General features: G+C 40.2%; 1 protein-coding gene across 1 annotated transcript in view; it reads left to right on the top strand.

The window, feature by feature from the left end:
* cntln (centlein, centrosomal protein) overlaps window positions 1-15134 on the top strand; it is a 114574-nt gene extending 99440 nt beyond the window's left edge. The window contains exon 26 of the mRNA XM_086083030.1: window positions 14630-15134. Within this exon, the coding sequence (XP_085939156.1) occupies window positions 14630-14746 (117 nt within the window). The 3' untranslated portion in view covers window positions 14747-15134. The remainder of the gene's footprint in view (window positions 1-14629) is intronic.
* Window positions 15135-15346: the final 212 nt, after the last annotated feature.

Raw genomic sequence — 15346 nt, 5'->3', positions numbered from 1 at the left:
GAAAAAAATTCACTGATTAGCTGTAGTAAGACTGTAGTAAAAAGAGCTGATTATACAATTGGGGTAAGAAAATGGGGAACGTTTTGAATTCCGCACTGAAAATGTTGTGAAAATCAGCTGTCAGACCTAACTTGATAAAAAAAAAATGGTGTTCCCCGGTGTAATCATATAAGGTTGACATACAATCGAAAAATTCTTTTTTTTAAACTGTATATTGTATAGGAAGAATTGCATCTAAATGATAATTGGAAATTTTCACAAATTGCTTTTATCTATCATTCACAAAGTGTGCGTTTCTGCATTTTCATGCAGACTAAAGTAAAGCTGCATTTTTAGCCATTTTTCATTTGTAATGACATCACATGATCTCTTTCAAGCTTTTGATCGCCTTTTGGTGAAGAGAAAACTTGATGGATCCAATATGCTGCTTGATTTCAAGGTGAAAAGCAATGAAAAGTTTTCCTATGTATGAATTGACATACACGGATGCACGTTCTAGCCATCATAATGATGAGATTGATTTTTATTTTATATTTTTTCCTAGGGCTTTGCCTATTTACAGTACATCTTTCCAAACAGCAGAATATCTGTAAACATTATTTATTTATTTATTTTTTACTTTAGTACGCCTAGCAGGTGTTTTTTGTTAAGTGATATTTTTTTCATTACAAATGTAAAAAAAAACAAAAAAAAGCCCAGTGCTTCTCAATTGTTTTTTTAACCCTGGAAAAAAAAACACAATTTCACCCTCCACCCCCCGCCCGCAACTCTACACAGCGACTATAAATAGTATCATTGTCTATAATCTTTGTAACTCTTTCTACACTCTCTGACAATGAGAGCGCCACTCCCACCTACTGTAGTGGATGTGCAATTACGCTTTATTCTACTATGGCAATGTGCTACTTTTCCATTGGATAGGGATTTGGCACCATCTTGTGGCATCTTAGGGTATTTCAGAAAAAGCTTCTTCTTTTTTTTTTTTAAACATGACTAGGTGACTTTTTTTCTAGCAAAGAACTGCAGATAGGTCCCATAGAAAAAAAATCAATTTGCAAATAGTAAACAACAGCAAACATAATGTGGCCTGTCAACACGTTTTGTTCCAAAAATGGTCAAAGGTGGCCCGAAAGGGTTGAAAAAGTCCCAATATTTGCGATGTGGACCCAGAGGCTGCTACACAGGTCCTTGCGTTCAAGGATGCAATAGTTGATTCGCCCGGCGGGCCTCTTGCAAAACCACGTTAGGCCTCACCGTGTGAGGGGTTACAGTGCCACCGCTTTCTTTGCCATGCATTGCACTTGCGCTTTTCACAAAATGAAAAAACAAAATAATTTAACAACATCCGTGTACTTGAGTGGACGTGGGCCTGAGAGGCATAGCTGTATCTTCCCCGGGAAAAAAAAACAAAAGAAACTCCGGCCACTCATCTGCGAGCACTCTGCAGGAGCTTTACTGGAGCGCTGTCAACGTCTGCTCGCTGTGATATGTGTGTGATTGAGTGTTGCTCTTCGCGCGCGCGTGTGTGTGTGTGTGTGTGTGTGTGTGTGTGTGCGCGCGTCTCTTCTGTTCTTGTCAGAAGCTGCCGCAGGCACTCATGCGTCGCCTCCGCACCACGACACACACCAGGCACTGTTCTCTTGTTCCCCAGATCTTCCGCTGACCTTTCCACCTTCGTCTCCCCCTCCCACACTAACACACACACACACACACACTTGACGCGTTACTTGAATCCATGTTTTTCCCTTCTAGCTGGGCAGCTTTCAGTCCCTGTTCTCTGTCTATCTCTGCCATCCTGCCCTGTCCCACATTTCTCTCTCTCTTTCTCTCTCTGGCTGGCTCAGACCCCGAGGCAGCTTGTTAGTGGGGAACTAAATATTGATTTGGCGAGCCTGTCGATGCCGGGAGAATGAGCTAGTGTTCACTAGAGACCTCGGCACCGGCAGCCTGCTATCGACGTTTTCCGTGGGCAGAACAGGGGTGATGGGGGGGAGGGTGGCGAAGGGAGGAAGAGAGGAGCGGAGTATGACAAGCCTGAGACTTGCCCCCGGGTCCCTACGGGGACCGCTGGGACCCTTGCAGTCAACCCCCTCCTCACCGCTTACTCCAGCAGACTTTTTCCATCTTCTTTCAAGTCCATCTTGTTCTTTTTTTTCACTTATTTATTTATTTGAGGAGTTTTCTGCTCTCTTCTCCATCTGGCTTGTTCCACTCATCTTAGTTTTTGTCGAGAAGAGCTATTTTTTTTTTTTTTTTGCTCTCTTGCGGTTCAGCAATAGCGCATTTGCCTTTTTGTGTATTTTATAGCGATAGACCGATATGTTTTTTTCAAGGCTGATGCCGATTATTAGTAGTCAAGGAGACCAATAACCAGAGATGGCAAATCCAGGTCCATAAAGTAGAAACCCTTCCACAGTTTGGCTTTAGCCATTGGTGCTAGCTAGCTAGCTCTCTAGCAGGTAAACGAGCACTATGGGAGCTATCTCTAGCTAGCTAGCAAGCACTTGGGGCTTAAGCCAAATGGTGGCAGGGTTTTTACTTTCTGGACCTGGATTTGACACCTCTGCCGATAACCGATATTTGAAGCTGATATACATTTTCAGTAGGGGTGTTAGAAAAAATCGATTCTGCAATATATCGCGATATTACAGCGCGCAATTCTCGAATCGATTCGATATGCGGCCGAATGGATTTTTAAACATACATTTTTTATGGAAATATTCAACAAAGCGTCTTACTTAGGGTTAGGATTCACAAGCATGGAAGATTGTTATATTAATGGAACATTAAGCCTTAATATTTTATTTCAGTGATGTTCAAACATGAAACAAACCGCAAGTTATAAGCCTGAATTTTCAAATAAATAAATACATTTTCATACAAATCTTACAATGTACATATAAAAGTTTACTGGTTGGTATTTTCTAAATTTGAGTAAAAAACAAAAAAAAATCGCAATAAGCAATTTATAGATTTGTATCTATACCTATGAATCATAATACAAATCGAATCGCCAGGTACTAAGCAATTCACACCCCTAATTTTCAGTAAAAAAAAAAAAAAGGTGGCAATATTGGCGTCCAAAAATTTTTCAAATACAAATGCCAATTTTGACTTGTTTATTGAGCAATTTTTCAGACTTTTCAAAATGTACGTTTTAAAATTTTTATTTTAGCCAAAAAACATCCTTTAAAATTGTTAAACTTCAAAATTGGCCTGATTATCTTTCTATCTGTCTATTTTGCCCAAGCAGAGCAAGTAAGTGGTAAGGACTTGCTTGGAAAACACAAGACAAAAAGCAAGCTCCCACCCTATATCGCTTTCTCCTCCCTGTCATTGCTTATGAAAAGCTCACCGAGCAGAACATCTGTGAAGTCGACTCGCCCCGCCTTGTCACCCTGCCCGTGACACTAATAGCACTCTGCCAGCACTCTGCCCTAATGGTGATATCATCCCACCGCGGAGATGCACTTCCTAAAATAAGAAGACACCGAGGAAGACCGAAATAGACGGATGAGGAGGAGAAGACGAGTGTCCTTAACTGGCTGGGCTGTCACCGGCGCCAGATGAGGATGTGTCCGTCGGCGCAGCCTCCTCTTGTCACTGACAGAGTCTAATAGAGCTGCCAGTGGGACAGCGCTTTATTATCTCAGTGGCCCTGTCAATAGCCCAGCCATCAGTCACTCAGTCGGTGCGCCGGTGAGGGCCATTGCTCTCCGTGGCTGTCATGTTCAGCCACACGTCAACATAACAAGAGCGCCAATCGGCCAACAGACACGCGACATGGTGTCCTCGTGGTGAAGGAGTAGCATCACAGCCCGGCCGCTCAAAGATAAATGAAATATGCCGTTCATCTCGTACCCTCACTATAATGCGGTACACATTTCACTATTTCACAGATTTATTTTTATTTATTTATTTCTTATTTTATTTATGTATTTATTTATTTATTTTTGAGGTCACAGATTTTTTATTTTTTTACTCATTCACTCCCAGCCATTTTGACTGAAGCACCCGGCCGGGTTTTACTGGATTTTGACTGATTTTGCAAGCTCCACAGAATATTGTGTTCTATTGCTATAAAAACGTGGAACCTACTAAAGATTTGAGTTTCTTCCTTCATTTGTATTTGTTTCCGTTTTGCAGCAATTAGCATTAGAATATAGCTAAGTTTCATCATTATTCACATTCCTGGTGAAAACACTGGCAAAAAGAGCTTGTTGTAACATGGCCTTAGCTGATCTCTTATACTCTTATGCCACCCGCTGGCCTTTTTTTGTAATACGTACCATTGCTTTTAGCCATCGCTTCGTGTCATCAATGCCTTATGTATGCTCTTGCTTTGAATAAAAACAACAACATAAAAAAAAACATAAAAATAATGTAAATACGTTTTTGGGAGTGTAGTGTAGGACAGTATTAAAAACCGGGTTTACACGTTTTTGGGTTTAGATGAGTTAAGTGCAATTTCATATGCTATTTTCTCCAGTAGTGTATTTTTTTCACTAGTTTGTGTGGAAATTGGTTAAATGGGAGCTACTCTTAGGCACGCTGTTGTATTGAATTTAATAAAAAAATATATATATTATTTACAATTTTTTTAATTTTTTTTAACAAGAACTGGCTTGAAAGTACCGAGTTTTCCAGCTGGTTGGAAGAGGTAACAGGCGATAGGCACTCAGCTCGTTGCAAAGTATGCAAAACGAAATAAATAAAGTTGGGGACTCGAGTCGCATGCGAAAGCCGGAAAGCACCAGCTTGCTATGACTTGAAGTTGGTCTAAAAAATTTCTCATAATGGTCTAAAATGATCTCAAATGTAACTTAGTGATTCTTGCAAGAACCCTGATAAATGCTTTGCAATACCATAAGAGTAAATATGGAATAACTTCTGTACATTGATTCCAACAGAAAGGCTGGAACCCTAGAACTGCGGCCTTTCCTGCAACATGTAAACCAAAATGATCTCGTTGGTGTCCGATCAAGTTTGAGCCTTAATGTTGAGAAGTTGATACGATTGACTCATCAAATGAATCCCCAACTGCTCACTTCTGATGGCGGGCTAATGGAATGAAAGCCTACGCCGGTCAGCGGAGAGCCACCACGAGCGAGCGGCACTCTGTAGCCGGAATCGGGGGACGGCGCTATCTAATAATCATGAGCAGGCCGGGGGGGGTGCTGTATGGCTCCACCGCAGCCCACCATGAATAATGCCAGCGGTGAAGATGGAGTGTCCACGTGGGCCACGGGGTCCAGGCACCAGCCCAGGGAAGCATTGATTTAATTGCCTTTGGTTTATTTGTGGAGTCCTAATTATTGAATAGAGGTAGATTTTAATGGGCCAAGTCTTTATGAAGACAGGGAAATGACTGGCTTCTGTTGCTGGCCAATAATGAAACGGAGAAACGCGTGCACCCAAACACACACACACACACACACACATTCACATTCCCACCAGATCATTTTTCAGACTCATTTCACGCACACACACAGGCCTCTCCAGCCTCATGACAGTATATTAACATTTAAAAAGTCATTGGCTCTGTTGATTTCTTTATGAGAGGACAGTGGTTTACTGGCGCGGGGCGACGCCGAGGGCCCGCTAATATTTACTCGGCAATCACACCCCGGGGAGACCTCCGAGCATCACTTCTTATCAGCCTCGGAACCATAACAAGCAGGTGAACATTAGGCCGGCCGTGTAGAGACAAGCCGGACCAATCTGGAAAGGGGGCTCGCTATAAAACGTCAAAGGCCTTTATGGATTGGCTACAGGGCTGACATAACTCCTTTCATTTTAAAAGCCTATTGAACTTTGTGGGGGGGGGGGGGGGGCTGCTGTAGCTGTAGCTGTAGCTCACTCCTGCTAAATAATACACTTAATTTGCGTTGCCGCAGTCGCTGACATCATTATTCCTCTGCGCTAAACATATCAAAGATGCGGCGCCTTGGAATAAAAAGAAACTTTTATTGTTATTATCATCGCTGTTGATGCATCGCGTCGTGTTCTGTGGCTCATTATGGGCTCGGTAATGACAAGGAACAGCTCCGAGTCGGCTCTCCTCTCCCAAGGAAAGTGACTCTAATTAAGCTTCATTTAATTATTGAACTAATTAAATCTTTTTGGGTGCCTCCGAAGTGTGTGTTTGTATGCGTGCGGCGGGGACTGCAGCCCGTGGCTTGGTTACGGTAAATATGTCACAACACCAGTGGCAGCGATAGAGAGGATTCTCCAGAGAGCATGTTTATTTTTTTTTCCCCCCCTCCCGTACCCAGATGGAGTTATTTGGCTTGTTAAAGTGGCTTTTGATAGAAGTAGAATCATCACATGCAGCTTTTCTGTGTCTTATTAGTAAAACAGCAGAAACTGCAGCACAGTGTAGGCCACATTTTAAGGGTTGGAAACAAATACCGTACTGCCCCCCCCCCCCCACTATGTCACGATAAATTGCTCGCCCTCGCTGAATCACAGATTTATAGGCGATTGTTTTTTTTGTGTGAGTTTTTACGGTACACCTGTAAAGGCAAGTCCGAATTTATGGCTGTGCGCTTTTTCGTGTACCACAATGTGTTGGTGATCTTGTTCAATGCTTAATTCTCATCTGTTTTATGAGTCAGTTTCACAGTAAACGTCAAACGGAAGTGACAAATAAAAAGCTTGAAGCCAGCACACTTATATATTTGAAGAACTGTGAGAACCGATGCTAAGAAATATGTTGAAATGTTTTTTTTAGATATTATTTTCCGTGTTTTAAGGTGTCAGATGGGTAAAACTATTCATAAAAAATATGATATACCGCAGGTGCCCAATTAGATTTCATTCATTCATTGTCTATATTTGATTAGTTTTTCCTGTGTACATTTCAAGTAACACAAATCCGATTCGAATGTAAGTAACTCCACGAAAGTATACATTAAAATACACAAATAACACGTATGTAGTGTTTTTCACGGCACAGCGTGCCAATGTCACCTGACCAAACTCAGAAAACAGGTGAGCCGTGATTGGTCGTTACCTGAGCCCTGAGCAACTGTGATGTCTTTCTCAGTTGACAGCAAGTAGCAAAATGGCCGCCACCTGAGATGGTGAAAAAAACGGATGTTTTTTTTGCTGCTTAGTTCATGTTCCACAAACAAAAACGGATGTTTTTTTTGCTGCTTAGTTCATGTTCCACAAACACAATATTGATCACAATGCTACGTTTACACTAGTGGATGTGCAAAGAACATATTAGTGTACACAAATAAGCGTCTTTGAGTGTCTAGAAAAGCGCTATATAAATCTGATGCGTTACTATTATTATTATTATTATTACTTTAATCGGATACTTCGGGAGACCAGAGGAAGGATCAAAGGAAAGAAAGCTGAAACAATGAAACTTATTTTTTCTAAAAATATATATTATTTATTTTTATCAATATCCGTTGGGCCCTAGTTATTTTCACATTTTATATATATTTTTTAATTTACAGAGTGGCAAAAGTGAGGATAGCATTTTACTGCATGTGCTTTGGGACGTGAATCTCTTCACATTGACTTTCAATTCTGTATTAGAATCCAAAATATATACCAAAACAATTCAAGCCAAAGAAAAAGCAAAACACATTTGTGGAGTCAACCTTCAGATGATCACTGAGCTGAACTCCGCAAGATGCTCCCAAGTCTCGCGAGATTTGCGAAGTCTGGTGTTTTTTTTGTCCAATTAATCCAACTTTTTTTTGGGACAAGTTGTATTTCCCACTGCTTTCCTTGACAATGTGCCGCAGGTACAAACCCTCGTGTTGATCCCTCCGCCGCTTCTCGGCGCATTACCCCCCGGCCGATGAGCCGCGGCGAAGTCGCCGGCATGTTCTCGATTGCTAAATCCCACCCAAGGGTTGCATCTCCTTTATATGGATATCACCTTTTCTATATTTAAACCCCGGCGGTGCCTGAATCACCTCATTTTCACACCTAATGAGTGAAGCAACCTGAAACAAAGCTCCGGTGCTTCCCTGTGTTTAATCTGGGGTGTATTTAGGTCAGATCCCTAACAAATGCACGTTGCACACCCAAAATGATGTTTCCAAACAACGTATCAAGCACAGGAGAGGTTTTTAATTACAGTACGTGTGGCCCCAAGTGTCCAATTCCCTTTCATATCAGTCTCCCGTGGCTCAAAGGGGAGAAAAGGAGGGATGGTCTCCGCTGCAGGGGTAGGTAATTATCAAGGAGAGAATAGGCTCGGAGCGCTTCTCTTACCTGAGCCCCACTTTGCAAATGTGACATATTCATTATCGGAGATAATCAAATGCAAGATTTGTATACGGTGATGCCTTTGTGCTTGGACTTTTTTTTCATCTATTTCGCACCCATGTTGTTGTTGTTGTTATTATTCCCCTGTTTGATACATTTGATTTTCAAACAAAAGTGAGAAGATCAAAGATCAGCACCAGTTTTTTTTTTTTTTTCTCACGTTTCGCCTCACCTTGAATGGTGGCCTACATCGGAGTGCTTCCAAAACCGGGGACGACGATTTCGTCATGCTTCTATCGTAAAAAAAATAAAATAAATAGTGTAGCGGTTCACACAGCTGACTTTCATGCGCTCATGTTTCAGCTCGTTAGCCTTGCGCTTGACATGTGACCAGTTCAAAGTGTAGTTTGAGATATGAGCGCTGTGTGGTGGCACTCAACTTAACTCAACACACTTTTCAATGAGCAGCAGTTTTGCAAGTGCTGAATAATTCATCAAAATAAAAAAAGAGGCTTGAAGCTGTTTAATGTCAATGCCAGTTGAAATTTACACTCTAAAAGCAGTTGGGTCAAAAACGGACCGATCCTGTACTTAGCATTAAGTCAAGAAATGTCTTTTGGTGTAAAACTACTCATAAATATTGGTCAGATTCTTTACTTGTTAAAAAAAAAATGGTGCTTTTGTATAAAACAACCAGGAAAGTTGGGTCAAATTGACCCATAAAGTGGATCGGTCCATTTTTTATCCATAATTGGGTTACTTTTGACCCAACTGTTTTTAGAGTGTACTGTCAAATTGTTTTTAACAATCAAACAACTGTCGACTTTAGAACGTTCTGCAAGCTTAATGCTAACCTCCTGTGTACTTGAAAATGCTATTGATATGCTAATGGTTAATTATGATAGTCGCGGTTTTGTAAGCAATCGATATTTCTACGCGAACAAATCCATATTATCCATCCGCCGCGAAAAATGACTTATATTACAACATCTTCAGTTACTTACAGTAGTTGTGGAAGTCGTCGTTTGTGTACATGTCTGTATTATACTGCCTCCTAGTGGCCAAAGCCGGCACACCAAAATGACAGTGGAATGAATTGCAAAAATTAATTAGGATGCACACACTGTTTTCTATTTAAAACAAGTCAACCCAAAAGTATTCTTTACTATATAATATCGTATGTGCTACTAGTCTAAACCAAGGTTATTTTATAGAAAACTAACGATAAAACTAAAATTCAAAAAACAATTTTGTTAACGAAATAAAATAAAAATGAAAATGTTTTTTTTTTTAATGAAAACTAACTGAAACAACATTCTATATTTACAAAACTAACTAAAATTAACTATAATTATACCAAAAATGTCCTTCGTTTTAGTCTGTGGTAATTAATTTAATACGTGAGCCTTTGGGGATGATTTTAAATGTCATTTTAAGTATTTTTATTTCGATATTAACCGGAATAAAGTGTCATGCAGAAGCGACATCATCTAGAAGCAGCCAATAAAAAAAGCAACTTCAGATGATGTCGCTCGTAGGCGACAAATTTGCCTGCTTGACTTTTGGCTCCAATGGTTCGGCTCGCCTGCTTTTTCATTTAACTCAGCCGAAATGCAACACGAGGTTAGAAATTTTACTTTTTTTCATTTTACCATGGTGTTTATTAAATATTGTGCACAAGTAATACACATTAAAAAACAAAAAATAATAATACTGAAACTAACTAAAACTAAGCATTAAAAAAAAAAAATTACATTTAATAAAACTAATGAAAACTAACACTCACCCTGAAAACTCATTAAAACTAACTCCATTTTTAAAAAATCTAATAAAACGTAACTAAAATAAAAATTCAAAATCTATAATAACCCTGGTCTAAACACAGCATTCTGATTAATATTGCATTTGTGGAATTTGAGTTAAGCATCTAAATCCACACATTTTTATCCATCTCAAGGGGCGGCCATTTTGCAAATAGCATTACAGTTTCTCAGGTAACAAGCAATCACGGTTCGGCTTCAGACAACAGGTGAGTTGTGATTGGTCGTTACCTAAACTGAGCTGCTAAAGTAAACAACGAAAATGGTGGATAGTGATCAATTGTTGTCGTCATTTTGACCTCCAGCAAACTTGCCTTCTCGCCATTTTGCTTCATTTATTGTTTTTGTCTTATTTCATAAGCATTCCATACAGTTGAATAGTTCACCGTATAATTTCATGCAGGCAGATAGCGGCATACTGTCACGTACGTTGTGTTACGTGAAGTTATGTCGAAGATGTATGAATGAAGAATGATCCAGTTTTATACTTGGGTGTTGCCAAAGGGGTCGCCATTGTAGAGTGACGACACATTGTAGTCCGAGTTCAAGGGGGCGTTCCCGTACACAATTCCTGGTTTGAACTCAGAAAAATCCGACTTCCGACCATCCTCGAATTTAGCATTTCATCCCACAGGAAGTGGCAAAATGGCCACCCTTGATGTGGATAAAAACTGTACTGTACGTACAGTGTTTGCTATAAATGTAATTTTTGCGATTTTAATGTGTTTAAAAGGAGTAAAACAAGTTTTCTTAATCTACACTACAGCTTTTAAGTTACCTGTTTTTTGGCTGGCTCGATCCGTCCTCCTTTTTCATATTCAGCAGCCTGACACCGTTTCCCCCAAATTGAGCCCTTGAAAATAATTGCGCTAACCCGTTCCGAGGGAAAAGACAAAAGAGTCGAAATGATGGATCTGTCTGCTGGCGGAGGGGGAGAAGAAAGAAAAGAAAAAGGGGGGAAAAAAAAGTTGGCGTGTGTAACGCCACAAGCAGACAATGGCCACTGGAGTGCCGCAAACCCCTCCGCCCTGAGGTGCGCCCCGGGCTACGGAATAGCAATGTCATTTAATTGGCTCGTGAAAACACCTTTTGCTTGCAGAGCCGCTGTCCTTGTCCTCGCGCGCGCACGCACACGCGCACGCACACGCGCACGGGCCGTGTTGTCAGTGTCAGTGGCTTTCCATGTCAGTTCACTTCTAAAACATGTTCATGGAATCACAGCGAGACAAAAGGTCTGCTCTGCGGGGCCTGTTGAATAGTAATGGGCGTGAGTTATCATGGCTTAATGCTGCTGTAGCAATTTGCCTGTTGCCAAGGGGGACAGGACCTTCTTGGTGGGGGGGGGGGGATAAAACAAGCTCGTCGGGCTTGCTTAGCGCCCTTTTTGACACTCTGCGCCGGCTCTCGCGCTCCGCCGAAGGGGACAGGGGTCGGCCCGGCTAAATCAAGTGTAGCATAACATTAGCGGCCGGCTGCTAACACCTTTGCCTTAAGCGGCCCAAGGGATGCAGGAGAGCAGGTGCAGACCCCTGCGCACCTCCAAACCATACTTCAGGGTAGCAAGTGTGCAGGGGAGAGAGTTGGACAGGCTAACGCAATCCAATGTTAATATGATAATATTCCATAACAAAAATCTTCTTAGTGATGTCCTTGACTTATTATTAGAGTTAATCCAGGCTGTATAACACTACTTTTTTTCTTGTTACATGTTTTTTTTTTTTTTTTAAATAAAACAGCACTGTATTGTTTAAAAACATACTACACTCTAAAAACCCAACTATGGGTCAAATATGGACAGATCCTCTCCTTGGGTCAATTTGACTCAACTTTCAAGAAATGTATTTTGGTGTAAAACTACTCATAAATATTGGTCACTTCCTTTACTTGGGTAAGAAAAGAAAAATGGGAGTCATTTTTTATAAGACAAACCAGAAAATTGGGTCAAATTGACCCATAAAGTGGATCAGCCCATTTTTGATCCACTGTTTTTAGAGTGTAGAAAAAAAAATATTATTTTTGTATTCAATTCCATTTCTAGAGTGTTTAAACAACAACTGCCACTGTAACAAAGTGTACAAAAAAATATTTATATATATATATATATATTTATATTAGAGATAGACCGATTATTGGTGAAAAGGCCAATACCGATATTTGTCCAAATTTTTACCAATCTGAAAGCCGATCAAGTTGGTATCTCACTGAGCGGTCAATGCTTGCGAACATAGCGAATTTAGGGTTTTCGTCGAGATTTGTAAGATGTTTACAGACACTTTTTACATTTTAAACACATTTCGAACATATTTCGAAGTTGCCCGTCTGATACTGTATATGCTATCTACTACCTTACATTTCTTAAGCGATTCAAAAAATGTCGAAATTATTGTCTGGTCATAATACTTTCATGATGGTAGCAATTTAACTCTACTTCGCTTTATTTATGTGCATTATTTTCATTGGAAAATGACAAAATCCAAGGTCAAGGGTCGGACCTTGGATGTTTCCCTGTTGCATCTTATTATCCCCCAAAGCGAGTCAACATCCAATTGTAAGACTCGATCTAGATCACCTGTTGTTGTTTCTAACCCAGATTCCCACCTTGGTGGTGTGAATCTAATCTTGGGCTTGCCTTCCCACCGAGGCCTTCCCGTGTCACGGCCGCCTCGATTATACTGCGTGTTGTTTATGCCTAGTTAGTGTCTCCGATTGCAATTAGCTGATGAGGAACCGCCGCACCCTTGCGTGGGTGTGTCTTTGCGGGACCTCCAGAGCGAAGACCTCCCCCGGGGGACGAGGGAGGGGCTTTTGCAGGGGGTCGATGTCTCAGCAGTTCCTTTCGGCACTGGCGGATCTCCGAGGACCCGCGCTGTGTTTGATGTTACAACGGACTCCCAGTGCACGCACGTGCAACACTGCCCGGCCTTGTGTTGCCATCTCCTGCTACCTTTTAATGAAGAAGAGGGAGGCAGGTTTCAAGGGACGGGGGGGGGGACCCTTTGAATGTGTGATTTTTATTTTATTTATTTTTTTATTTTATTTTTTTTATAATTTCTCACTGTCCAGACAATCATGCCGATTGATCTGAAGGTGGTTTTGAAGCTCACCTCAGCCATCAGGTGTCTTCAAGATATGGAGATCGCTTCTGGTAGTACGGGGGATCCTCTTTTTATGTATTTTTTTAAATGGCAAATTAATTCGATTGATCGGCCAGCCCTATTTTGTAGTCAATAATAATTTTCGGGCCAATTAGTTGAGATTGGATCATTTCCCACACAGTGATTGAGAATGACTGAAACAATTAAGATGCTATATGTTCCATGTTTGGACCATTTTGTATCCTTCCAACAAGAAGAAGGCCCATATTCCGTTTTTAATGTACAAGAAATGGTTCTTACAGGTGTGTTTGGATGAGTTTGGTATAAAATTGGTCTGCAACCTGCGGCTCTGGAGCCATATGTGGCTCCCCGTTGATCTCTAAAATAATTATTATATTATTATATTAGATTTTTTGTTTTGTTTTTACCTATTTTTTTTTTTAGACAAAATATTAAATGACTGATTTTGATTTTAAAAAAATAAATATTTCACAAAATGTCAGTCCAATTTTTTAAGTAAACAAGAGAGATGAAAGGTAGATAGAAAAGTTTTTAAAATTACCTAAAAATGTCCAAAAAGTGGCCACAAAAAATGTCCATGAAATGGCCAAAAATGTTGGACAATTGCCTAAAAAAAAAAGTTGGAAAAGAAAACGTTTAAAAGGTAATGGTAAAATTTCCAAAAAACAAAAGAAGATATCTTTAAAATTACCATAAAATGTTTACAGAATTACCAAATATTGTTAGAAAACTGATTTGAGAAAAAACAGGAAAGAAAATGTTCAAAAAGTGACCATAAAACAATAGAAGAAATCCTGAAAATTACCATAAAATGACCATGAGATTACTAAAAAAGGCAGAAAAGAAAACATTTAAAAGGTAACTACATTTCCAAAAACAAAAAAAAGATATCTTGAAAATTACCATAAAATGTACACAAAATTGCCAAAAATGTCAGAAATTGATAGCAAAAAATGTGAAAAAATCGCCATATGTCCAAAAAAAGGAACAAAGGCAGAAAATTACTATATGACCATAAAATTTCCAAAAATGTCAGACATTTAACGAGAGCCGAAAGGTAGATGTATTAGTTTTTAAAATTACCTAAAAAATTTCCAAAAAAGAAGATGGAGAGCAGAAAATGACCATGAAATTGCAAAAAAAAATCAGAAATTGATAGCAAAAAAAGGCAGGGGGAAGAAAATCGCCATAAAATGTCCAAAAAAAAGGAAGAAAGATAAAAAATACCATATGTCCATAACATTTTCAAAAAATTGACAAAGGCAGAAAATCTGGAAAAAAAAATTTGAAAACATACATAAAAATAAGACGAAAGGCAGAAGAAACATAAATCTGAAAGTATTGGATGCTGCATATTTTTTAACGCTTGGGCCTTCAGTACATTAGATTTAACACTAACACCCTGTTTTGTTCATCACGCCCCCCCCTTCCCCCCCACCCTCGCACCCCGCCCCACAGATCCCCTCTGCCGGCCAACTAATGGAGGCTTTGCGCGTGAAGATGAAGGAGAGGAAAGTGCTGACAGAAGAGCTGGCCGCGCTGGCAGCAGCAGCCGCAGTCAGCGAAAAAGCTTGACTTGACTCCCCGGGCTGAGGCTGGGAAAACTGTCATCCTCTTCTTTTTCTAAACCCTCCCCAGCCCCTCCCCCCTCCGCCCGAGCTGAGCCTCAGACCCGCTGCAGGCCGAGCTTTTGTAACGAGCCCCTCAACATCTGCGTCGGAGAAGCGCCTTTTAGCCCCCGACTCCTTCATAAGGACAAATGGTGATGAGGCAAATGCTTACGCTCATTTTTCAAATCTTTTTTTTTTGTTTTATCATTTGGAACTTTAAGGGGCAGGACCTTGACCTGGAAAATGCCAAGTTGACACTTTGACAAATAATATTAAACTTTTTTTTTTTTTTTACCTGAGATTATCTCCTTAAAGACTAATATAACGGAAATGTGTCTTTTTAATTGTTTGTATACAAAACGAAGTAAATCTGTTGTCTTCTATTTCCGTAAATGTGTTTGAGTTGTTACATAACAAAAGTTTCTCAGCTCATGAGTTCATCAGCGAGGCTGGGTGAATGTCCAGAGCCACTTTCAAGTGACTACATCGTCTGAAATGCTGTTGTACTGAGGCACTATCATGCTGCGAGCCGCATGGTGAAAACGCTTCTGAGGTCAGTCAGCAT

The sequence above is a fragment of the Leptonotus elevatus genome, chromosome 8 (assembly GCF_054856555.1).
Source record: "Leptonotus elevatus isolate MCC_2025b chromosome 8, RoL_Lele_1.0, whole genome shotgun sequence".
Taxonomy (NCBI): domain Eukaryota; kingdom Metazoa; phylum Chordata; class Actinopteri; order Syngnathiformes; family Syngnathidae; genus Leptonotus; species Leptonotus elevatus.
Note: the sequence above shows the minus strand (reverse complement) of the source record. Positions and strands in the feature narration are given on the sequence as shown.